Below are 12,246 nucleotides of genomic sequence, written 5' to 3'. Positions count from 1 at the left end.
TGTAAACGCCGCCATGAACAGCAACTTGGAAGAGATAAGAAGAAGAAGAAGAAGAAGAAGAGAAGAAAGCAGCAGTAGAAAAGATCACAAGAAGCAGAAGAGGCAAATAGCAGTCACATTGGCCAGATGTATGGAAAGCAGCCTACAACGAAATAAAAACTTTGCTCCGTAACAAAAATCACATAAATTTCATATGAGGAGAAAACCCTATTTATGAAGACTAAAAAGACTCACTTTAAGACTTGTAACCAACTAAACAAGCGTCCCTTTACATTACCTAGACAACCACTTAATATAAAAACCTCACTAAGTATAAAAAACGCCTCCTATTTGACTAGATAACCCACTCAATTAAGGAATCATAATAAGAGTACACCTTATCCATGTTTTCCCCTTATAAGACTCGGAAAGAAACCAAATAGAAATAGAAAATAAAGAGATAAAGACTCCTCAAGATCCTAGAAACCTAAACAATAAGACTAGGACTCTTTTTAAACTATTCCTACCTTGCTTGAGTCTTCGACAACTTAACCCATAAAAACAAGACACTAACTCCCAAAAAAATTATATAATAATTAATTCTACCCATTACGCATAGTATTCCAGACTATTACAAAATAAAACCCAAGATTAACAAATTCTGACAACTCTTTGGATATGCTCGCATCAATGAGGCTCCCACTGGAAGCAGACAGACGAGGGCAAATACTATGGAGGAGTGCCAATCTCTTTTGTCTATGAGCACTCCGGTATTATGGGTTCAGTAAATTTATTTTGAGTTGTTTACAAGCCTAGCTAAATTCATTTCGGGGTTAATTAACATCGTACATCTTAGTATTACTCTAGTTTTAGTTGCTTTTTTTCCTCGACAAATTTAAGTCTGCATGATGGATTCCAAGAACTTAATAGCTGCATTCCTGTGGAGGCTTATGTCATTCTTATTTCTCTACTTCCATTAATATTCTATTATCATTGCCAACTGTAATTTATATATCCTTGAGTACCAAATTATTTCATTACCCTACCATTCTCATCATTTCAATAGTACCTAAAATTTCTCCCTCTCAAAACTACAACCATAATTTCGAAGACCTATTTTCATCCTGACTCGTCAGCTATATTGACCTATAATTTTACAAGAGCTTAAGACCTTGGACCCAATTGGCTGTTGGAAGCAATTTGTACTCCAGCCTATTCAAAATGAGAATATTGTACAGCTTCCTTTTTACTTTTCCATTGTTCCTCTACTTGGAAATTGTTCCACTTCTTCATCCAGTCCTTGGTGGAGGGCCGGTAGGGGAGAAGGGAATGGTTGCAGGGGAAGACAGAGGGATGAGCACAAAGCTCTTGGCAGCAACACCAACAAAACTTTCATTCAAATTTCAAATCTGAAATCTGCCTCCAATCGTTGGTTTACATGCCCTTTTATAAAATAAAATACCTAATCCTATTGTAAAACTCAAATCCTAACTAAACTCTAACTCTATCTAACCCAAAATACAAGACAAATTTAAATAGAATTGGACTCTTACCTTCCTACGATTCTAATAACATGAAGAAAATAAGAAAATTACAATGAATCCCTATTTGATCCATCTTCTAACTGAATCAGCCCTTTACAATTTAATACAATGTTTCTTTTGTTGTCAACCAGAAACCAAATAAATTAAAACAAGTCAAATCCATTTCAATGGATACAAGGAACACACATTATCAAATGAAAAACAGATCTGCTGAGGGAGAGTATTACGAGTGTACTTTCAAGTTTCAAAGGATGGCAACTGGCATCAATTAGATTTTGGCTAGCACTTTGTCAAAACATAGAAGGATCGGAAACAAGAGTTACACCTTTTCAATCAAATCCAAAACATCTTGATTGTCAATGAATTCAATATAGCTCCAATTAATCTCTTCTTTGCTGTATTCCTCCTGCTCCATCTTAAACACATGCTGAAAGCCAATGGAGAAAATAAATTAATAATATATACACTGTAAAAGCATATCATGCCACTGCACATCTCAGGTTCACGCACCTCATTGAAATGTTGCTGCAGTTTCTCATTCGCAAAGTTAATGCAGAACTGCTCAAAACTGAGAAGGGGAAGGAGGTTAGAAATCAGTTCAAAACCTCAGAGCAAAAAAATTGAAGGAAAAAACAAATACAAAGACAAGGATGCCAAAGCTAGGTTGATAAACAAGGAACAATTGCAATGCTAAACAGAAAGGTATAAACTCAACAGTCCAAAAACACACCGAGTCTTAAAATAGGCAATCCTTGGACCAGAGATGTCTGTCCAAAATCTATCCAACAATTTCATACTCATAATTATCATATGGAAGCAGAGTTAAAACCTCTAGTAAATTCCTTTTAAACAAACTAGTAGAATAGATATGCATTTAAAAATCATGTTAAATAAATAATCCTTGTTTTTTTAAGATGGAAGATCAGGCCATAATGTTTGCAAACAACTTTCAGTGATACAAAGGGTACAATCACCAATTCCAATAGTTTAGATGGTCTACAGATCCAATTGGAGAAAAGATAACATAGTGTACATAAAGTATATTTTTAGCATGAGAACATGTATGCTTCACGATAAAAGGCTCTTACATTGATAACGAGGTAGTGATTAGGATCTCATACAACTGAACAATACAAACAATCAAATAATAATTAAATGTTGCAATGCAAACAATAACTAGAATTCCTGATCCAGTGTATGATCAACCCTTGCGAATGATCTGACCAAAAGATTGCTGACCAAATCAACAGCCTTTCATGAATAGACAATCAGGGTGGATGGAATAATGATTCATGAAAACCATATAAAAATGTCATTCATATCCTCCAATTTATGAATCATCACCATAATCACGCTGCAGTCTATATGAAAAGGTATAATCTGGGTGTCAGAAGTATTAGTGACGTTAGCCTGTCAATAGACCAGACTTATTGGCCACGTAGCAGATTTCGATACACAATAGACAAAAGAAAGGAATACAGCTCAAATTCCACCCCACATTTTAAACAACAAAAAAGATAAGAGCAAAGAGCAAAGGAAGTTTACCTATTATTCTTAAAACATTCAAAGCCATAAATGTCCAAAACACCAATCTGTATGCGAGAATCCTGATCTTGCCCAACAGACCTATTTATTTTTTCAACCAACCTAAGACATGCATTTAAACTCAGTTAGTCAATACCCAAATATTGCACCAGGAAAGGAAAGAGGAGGGATCGTGAAAATTAAAAGAACAATAATACCAGTCAAACAAACGGGCATAAACACTCTTTGCTAAAGCATCCCGACTGGCAATGGCAGCATTGCAATCAAGAGCTTTAACAATACTTCCTTCATGTGTCTGAATTGAACGCGTACAGAGTGTTGCACGCAAAAGGTTAGCATCACACCTGAGGAGAATCAAAGTGTACTAGGATCAATTTGACGAAAGGCACCAAACCAATATGACAACATCAGAACTATTTTATAAAAAAAAAAAAGTGGCAATCTTAGATTACATAATTATTCCAATATCAATTTACGAGCATTCATCTGACAAATGCAGACTGGGTCCCAATTGGAAAGGAAGCTTTGTAAAAGTAGGCTTTCATTTGCTGCTGTACTGAGAAACCAGAAAGGCCAAAAGTAGGATTTTGAATGGGAAAATTAGGGTTCATTTAGACTAGAGAATAGCATACTGGCAGTCCAGGGATCACCACACTCCATCATTTTTAGACTAGAGAATAGCATATTAGCAGTCCAATGATCACGACACTTTATCATCTCAGTTTCCTCCCCCAATTGGTAAGCCCACTGAAAAAAGTTGCTATAAATTCCTCTCCCAGTCTGGAACTCCTTCATATCCTATCCCTTTATGTCTGAAATATTTAGTGCAATCCTTTTTTCAGCTATTTACCATCAAGGCACCCCTACCCAACAACTCTATTGGTTCATCACATTCAGTTTGAGGGAACCTTCCGTGTCAAACACAATCTGAAACCATATCTCATCAATGCCATACTTGCCTAAAAATTGTTCACATTTTATCTCAACTTGACATACAATCTACTAGTTTATTTAGTTAAACAATCTAAACAACAACTATTTCCACTTATGCTGTTTGAATTATTTGAAGAACACATAAAAAGTTGGTTATTCAAAATGAGTTCATTGTAAACCCTATTGTTTGAAACATCATATTTTATGCTTATGAATTTCAGAATGCTAGTGAACCTTCTAGAAGTGCTGCTAATAATGATAAACAGCATATTTTTATTGGTTGGACACCTAAACCACCACCTCCCGCCAATGTGGTCAAACTAAAAGTGAACAGTGCAGTCCAAGCCCACTCTGGCATCGCTTCCTTTGCAGCTATTCTCAGAGATTGCAATGGCAAGCAGTTCGGGGGTCTCTTCCGACAGATCAAAAATACTTTAGTGAGTTTTTCAATATTGCCAGCAATATACAGCACACAATGAACTTCTCTCGGCCTAACGGCAGATTTTTTCACAACATCTTCTAGCAGAGTGATTCTCAAAGCACTATTATGATGCTATCTAAAGGATCACCCCAAGCATTGCAGCTTGACCTTCTCCTGAAGGACTCCCTGGAATACCATAATTTTGACACATTCATGATAAAGTTAACAGATTGACAAACTGACTTCAACTGTGATAAAGTGATGGGTCAGACGGAACTTCGTAGTCTTCCAGGGAAAATCATTTTATGTTTTATAAAGCTGTAGGAGTTCTTATTCCAAGACTTCTTCCTTTTAATCAAAAAATAATTAACTAACCCCAAAAAAAATCATACTGGGATTAGTTTGTAAATACACTTATTTTTTCCCCTCCCCCGAAGGAGATAATAGACATTTTCACCAAATTTGGCATTAAGTAATCCCCACCATGCCCCGATATTGTGTGTCTTGTTTACCAAAGAAAAGAAAAAGGGTTGATGCTTGGCAAAATTAATGTTTTTAGAGAAAAAATTACACTAGATTGTCCAAGAATCACATCAAGGAATAGAAAGTATCACACCTTCTATGGCTGAGAAGAACACAACCATCCAACAAGCAAATTCCTGCTCTATCATAAATTGTGGACAGAAATATCATATGAATTTGTCTAGAGGTCTGCATATCCCACCATAACAAGACTAAAAAAACATTAGAGGGTAGCTCCAGAGTTTGTAAGATCCAACTAAAGCTGGACAACTATAACCACACACTATAGACTAGACTACATTTGACCATAAGACCCGAAACAGAAGCAAAATAAGAAGAGACTCAACATTAAGCACACCCACCCCCCCAAGTCACAACTCCTGCAACTCAATCCTACATCACTCCCCCAAGAACCACAGTTACACTAGATACCTGATATACAATGTGGTACAAAAACCACGAAATTACGATGGCCTAGAAGAATATGTGCAATTCTCAAGCTACAAGGATACTGAAGAATTTTTTTAACTCAAAAAAAATTTAGATACTGATGAATGTTAAGATGGAAGTGCAGAAAAACTAGGAGGGACAAAGTAAGGAATGAACGTATTAGAGCTGACTTAACAAGATCCGAGAGAGTCATTTGAGGTGATATGGTCATGTTCAACAGAGGCCTAGGGACGCCCCAGTAAGGAGGACTTATACAATTCCGATTGAAGGAGCTAAAAGAGCTAGGGGCAGGCCTAAAATGATCATAGGAGAAGTTGTGAGGAAGGACATGTATAGTCTAGGTCTTGTTCCAAGTATGACCGTGGATAGAGCTTATTTGAAGGCAAGGATCCATGTTGCAGAGCCCGTTTAGCTGAGATTCTCCTGACTTGCTGAGTTGTGCCTCTTTCCTCTTACTTTCATCTTATATTTTTCCTTCTATTTTCCATCTTTTATTTGTCATTTTCCAATGCTCATTTCTCATCTCACTTCCCATCCCTCTTTTCCCATCTCTTCATTCCCTTTTTTGTTTAGACATCAGTTTTCCCGATTTTATTTTGCTTGGATCCATGTGGCCGACCCCATTAAGTTGGGATAAGGCTGAGTTTGTTGTTTCTGTTGCACTTATTGATCACTTGTACGGAACAGAATATGACTCTTGCTCCTCCTTATGCATTTCCTCGTATAAAATCTCAAAAAATAGAAAAAAAATAGGGATCAAAGGTTTGAGAGAAAATTTTTAAAAAAACAAAAAACTAGAGGAATCTCTACTCTATCACAGACAGGGACTATCAAAATGGAAGCTACATTGGCAATGTAATATAGGGTAATTTTGTAACTACACAAAAAAAACAATAACTTTAGGCAAGTAGTTTCCTTTTTCCTTTTCAAAATCTTCAGAGTGAGATTTGCAGGTTCTGGCACCCAAATCCTCTGTAACACTAGCGATCAGCCAGACACACTTCAAGGTAGGTTTGTTAATTAAAAGGATATTTATGGGCTGCAAATATCCAAATTTACTTGATGTAGATCCACAGACTGGGCTGTATTACAGCCGCAGGAAGAAAGGAAAGAGGGAAGCAGCTGAACCGAGGTCCAATTCTGGACCTGTTTGAACCAGCCGGCTGGGTTGGACTTATTCAAGCTAGCATGAGCTACACAGTTCTTTATTTGGTTGCTTTAATTAGTTGTTTTTATTCCTGATTGAAGTGGAAGTTGATTTTAAGTTGTTTTTAATTTCAGCACAGTTGTAAGAACTTCTATTCCTACTAGGAGTTGGTTTCTCCTATACCTACTAGCAGTTTTTTTTTTAATATTTATATATACATTGTAAGGCTGCAGAGCCAGATATGTTTTGATTAATAAAATTTGAGATTGCCTTGCCGCAAGAGAGCTGTGTGATACAGTGGGAGACAGACCCAGACCTGAGATAGGTCAAGTTATCTTTGATTTCTTCTTCCTCTGCTCTGTTCTACCGCCAGCAACTACTTGTGTCTGATCCCTGTTCGATAGCTTTGATTGTTGGGTGTATTTGATCTCTGACTGCTAGAGGATATATTGTGCTTCAACCTATATCAGATCCCTAACATTAGGTAAGGTCAGATCAAGGTTTAAGATCAGATTTATCAAGCTAGCGGATGCTTTATTTTCTACCCTATTTCAGCATAGTTTGGTTTGTGAATTAAACCTGAATCCATCATCCCAATTCTCTCAGCTTTTGGGATATCAAAGGGTACTTCTAGAGGGACACTTGACCTTGTTTTGGTGGCCATCAGATCAGTTTATTGGATTCTACTTAATAATCACCTCAAACCTCCAAATTTGAAATATCAGAAATTTGATTTGTTAATTACTTCTAATCTAGCCATTAGATTGGACCAAATTTTTGGGTTAGCTGAGCCTATCCTAGGGTGAAACTCGACTACAGTTTTGGGGGAATCCATTGGTTGAATTTAATTTAATTTCAGTTTTCCATCTCAGGGATCTCTGCCCATAAGAACATTGTTTCATAAATTACTCTCAAACCGCTCATCTGATCATTCCCATATTTTAAGGGGTTCTTATCCTTCCTATTAACTATTGCTTTTTAGAGTTTGCTGTTATTCTGAGGTTTGAGTTTTCAGTCAATTTTTGGGTTTCTAAGTGGAGTTCTGTCTCAGGTTCCTATTTGGGAGGGTTTTAGGATTCTACCTACCTACCCCACTCCCAATCAATTTCGTATCAGAGCTATGGCTACTACGAGCAATCACCCTACAGGTGACCAAGGTTCTCTTCAACAACTGATTGATATGGTCAAAAGCTTGACTGATGAGATGAACTTGCTGAAGCAACAAATGAACACGATGTCTCAACAACGCAATGTCACACCACCACAACAGTCCATTCCACAAGGTGAACATCAACCTGCAACTGCTACATTCCATATTTCCAATCGGAATCAAAGAAAGCTGCCACAGTGGGACCCAACACTACAGACACACAGGACCATCGTTACTTCTCCATCTTTCTCTTCCTCTTTCGTCATGAATATATGGACATCTCCGGCAAACAATGCAAGGGACAAAATCAAACAAGAAAAACCCCATGATTTCTCTCTGCACAGTTCCTTTTGTCTTTTCTTCCCATAAGACCCTTACACCATCATTATATGATCACCCTCATAATTGAGGCATTATTTTATTTATAATACTCCACGACCAAACCTAAACCCTCCATGCATACTCTCGATGGACATTGGACTTTTCACTTCTGGTTGCCATTGTATAGGTCCCATGTAGCTGTAAGTCCAAGTATCATAGCCATATCTTGGGCAATCTATATGGTAGAAATCATTGAAGCAAACCCAGCCTCCATCTAGGAACTGACTAAATCATTGAAGATCACCCATATTTGCAGCAATTTGCCTTGTGGCCATAGTTCAAAATTTCGTTTCGTTTCGGTCAAAATTTCAAATATTTTGAGTATCTCGGTCGAATCAAAACGAAATGCAACATCAAATTGAAAAAATGCATTATTTCAAAATTTCGGTGAAATTTCGGTCATCTCGTTTTGGAAATTTCAGAAATCTTTGTAATTTCGGTATAGAAAATGCACGGTTTCGTCCAAATTTCAGCTATTTCGGTCATTTCGGAATTTTATACCCACAAATGGCTAAGCAAAACTCATAAAAAAAAATATCATAATTCGACTGAATTTCAGTATCTCGGAAATTTCAGTCAGACCGAAACACCGAAACGAAACGAGATTTTAAACCTTGGTTGTGGCTGCATCTCCAACTCATGTGGAATGGTTTGAACCCTATTAATATTACTTTGTTAAGGTTTTTATCATCTGCTCTTACATGACCTCTACGTGCTTGATGAACTATGCATCCCAAACAATAGATATGGAATCCCAAAGTACACCCACAAGGCCAGAACTGCTTTGTTGTGCTCATCAAGAAGGGTAGTTTGGTGGTTGGTATCACCAACTCTTGCCATGAACTTTGAAGATGGGAAGGTGGAAACTAAGCGATAGGAAGAAACTCAAACGTAACAACTTGTTTTTTGTTCGTACAACTATAAATTTCTTTTAAAATCATGAAACTAACCTTTGTTTCAATTGCCAGTACGTTTGGCATTGACATGGTCCCCGCCCATTCGGCATGGTAGACAAAAGATTCCTCTAGTTTGTAAAATTTTCATCACAATGTACTTCAAAGACTCAATTCTCTGATAGTCCTTGACAAACTGGAAAATAATAAATACAGGATCTATTTTAAAATCCTGCATCCTCCTTTTCTTAATAATTTAACAATATTTGTAAACCATAATTGAATAATTAAGATCACATGGTGCAGAATAAAGCTTATAACCCAGACAGCGGTATCTTTTGGTAAGACCTAAGCAAGGTTCTAAATTTCAGCAAAATTTCGCACATGTCGCCAAATTATTTGAGTTTCAACAGAAACTGAAACAAAATGCTAGTTGAATTAAGAGGAATTTCAAATTCAGCAAAAAATTTCGCAAAAAATGACCAAAATTTCAGTAAACATTACGAAGCAGGAGCAAATACCAAACTTCACCGAAATTTCGATGGATTTCATCGGAATTTAGACATTTCGCCCCGTAAGTCATAGAGTGCTCAGAAACTCAGATTTTCAAAATCCTCCGTTCAGCTGCTGGATGAAGGATTGGGGATCGACATTGGAGCATGCATTTCAAAATTTGGGCAACTTTGACATTTGCATGACATCTGGGCAAATTTCTCTAAATTTCTAGTTTGAAGGTAAACCCCCAAGTTAGTTCAAGTTCCTTCAATTTTCTTGTGTTTAAAGGCTACAATTGCATGATTAGCAGTATTTAATCACTATACTACCATCTAATTTGAATGAATCAAGTATTAAACATGGATTTGGTAAGTTGTTAAAATTGGAGATTTCTTGAAACAAATTTTTTGCAAAAATTAGGGAAATACATATTGGTTGGTGCTAAGTTTTTATGTTAGACACCATAAGATGATCTCCAACTTCATGGAGTCAAATTTAATTTTCTGTCCGAAAAATTATTTTTAAAATTATTTTATTTGAAATTTTGATTTTCCAAAAACTAGTTTTCTGAAAAATGAAAAAACCAATATAATTGGTTGGGGCTCAATTTTATATGTGTTAGACACTATTGGCCAATCTACAACTTCTCAAAGTCAATTTTAATTTCTACACAAAAAAATAAATTTTTATTTTTTTTAATAATTTAAAAATCTAAAATGAAAGATAAATAGGAAAATTCTAATTTGTGTAGAAAATCATGAATTGTTATTGTGTTTCTAATGAATATGATTATTAATTTCTTGTCCTATACTAAGTTTTTCTTAATTAGGTCATTATTTTTCAAAGTATAAAAAAATAATTTTTATAACTTGCTAGGGAAATTAAGAAATGACTTTCTTATTATTTTAAAAGTGTTAATTGATGTGTGCCCACATGTTTGTGATAGAAAAGATAATAATGTCTGTATTCTTGATGCAACATGTAATAACCTTACATAATGGCCGAGGGGTCAGAGAAAGATATAACATGGAGGCATGGCATATCCATTAGTAACGACAAGCAAAAGTCACAACGCAAGTATTGCGGAAAAAGATCATGGGAGGTGGGGCCACAAGATTGAAGTGGTACTTGACTAATGGGTAGATTGCAATTGTTGGGGAAGATCGTAGCAAGGAACTAAAACTCGAGTTTCCACTAGGTTTCAACCAGCCAAATTTCCAAGTTGGCTCAAGATCTCGCAAGATCTCGGTCGAGTTGGGGTAATTTTTGTTTTCTCAACTCGAAGGCTGGTTTCGATGGGTTTTAGACCTATTTTGGGGCTTAAACTTGGTACTCAGCCTATTTTAGGTCATTTAAACACAATGGCACTATCAGATTTTGCAAAAACAAAGTGGAGGAGTTTCACTTAGTGGGAAACCAAGACAGACACTTACTTAGACCAGAAACAAGGACAGACACTTATTTATACCTAGACTCATTTAAGTAAATGATTTGTATTTTATTTACTTAAGACATTATTCATAAATAAGCAAATACCCCCCCTATTTGAATCGGGAAAAAAATAGTTAAAAAACTCAAATTCCAAAAGGAAATAAAATCTCCCCCCCCCAGTTCAAGAATAAAAACTGGGTTTTCGGCGGTAGGTGCAATTTCAACTTTCTAATGCTGGGGTTTTTCTTTTTTCTTTTTTTTTTCCGAATATTACCTGAGACCTAGGCCAGCCCCTAGAATTTTATTAATAATCAAATGAAATAATAAAGAATACACAGGGGGGGCATACCACCTTACCCCAGCCCAATGAGAATCAACACTCATGACCTCACCACAACTCCAAACCCTACAAAGAGTATCAACACCACGTGTGCTATTGCCTAAGGATGGACAGCCCAGCCTTATCCTCCCTAAGTATTCGCTGGAATACACGAAGGGAGAGAACCATGGTGGAAACTTGTAGACGAACCAGACTCACAGTAATGCTAGGGTTTTTCTAAAATCTAAAAATTCCATAAATCTTAATATGGTAAAATATTGCTCAAAACCAAAAGTGCGGTAAAATATTCATTTGTTTAGATGTCCAAATAAATATTTTCATTCAAAGCGATTTTCACAGCATTCACACACACCAAATTAAGTTTGACCGGTACACAATTCCTTCAATATAAATCACATTTAAGCAATCTTGGACTTGTTGGAAAGCTTTCAAATCAAAGTGATGCAGATTCATCATCAAAATGGGCTTATTTCTTTAGAAATAAGTCTAGGGTTGGGTTATGTACATGTAGGGCCTTTGATCCCATGGGTTTTCTATGTAATAGGCCACTTTTATGGGCCTAAAATTTGGGTAATTATGTTGCATACGGGATTAGATGTTTTAGTCCTATACTTAGTTTATTTTCATGTTTTTAATGTTTTAAATTGAATCGGTCCAAAGCTGGTTTGAACCAGCGGTTCAATTTAAGTGATTTTATTAGTTTTTCTTTTAGTTGTTTAGTTGGGCTGGATTAGGACTCTATTTTAGTTTCCTAGTCAATTTAAGTTAGCTAATAGGTTAAGGATTGGATTAGGCCTTTCCTTTTTAGTGCCTAAGTCTATTTTTGAGTCTTCTATATAAATTTGTAAGGGAGGCCAGCATTGAATACGAATTTGATTAATAAAAACTCAACTTTATGCGTGCTGCCTTTGTTGTTGTTGTTGCTCCTTGAGAGTGTTGCATCCTTGTGGGTTTATCAAGATGGAAGGGATTGGTGGATCTCCAATCGACTCCTTGCATCATGAAGATCGGGAGG

General features: G+C 36.3%; 1 protein-coding gene across 2 annotated transcripts in view; it reads right to left on the bottom strand.

Annotated features, from left to right (window-relative positions):
* LOC122667773 (myosin-15) overlaps positions 1-12,246 on the bottom strand; it is a 71,759-nt gene that overhangs the window by 29,118 nt on the left and 30,395 nt on the right. For both annotated transcript variants that reach the window (XM_043864198.1, XM_043864197.1), the window contains exons 9-12: positions 3,266-3,412; positions 3,069-3,170; positions 2,034-2,091; positions 1,849-1,950 (exon numbers count right to left, since the gene is read on the bottom strand). In XM_043864198.1, the coding sequence (XP_043720133.1) occupies positions 1,849-1,950; positions 2,034-2,091; positions 3,069-3,170; positions 3,266-3,412 (409 nt within the window). The remainder of the gene's footprint in view (positions 1-1,848; positions 1,951-2,033; positions 2,092-3,068; positions 3,171-3,265; positions 3,413-12,246) is intronic.

Source organism: Telopea speciosissima, chromosome 7 (assembly GCF_018873765.1).
Source record: "Telopea speciosissima isolate NSW1024214 ecotype Mountain lineage chromosome 7, Tspe_v1, whole genome shotgun sequence".
Classification (NCBI taxonomy): domain Eukaryota; kingdom Viridiplantae; phylum Streptophyta; class Magnoliopsida; order Proteales; family Proteaceae; genus Telopea; species Telopea speciosissima.
This window is presented reverse-complemented; position numbering and strand designations above follow the sequence as displayed.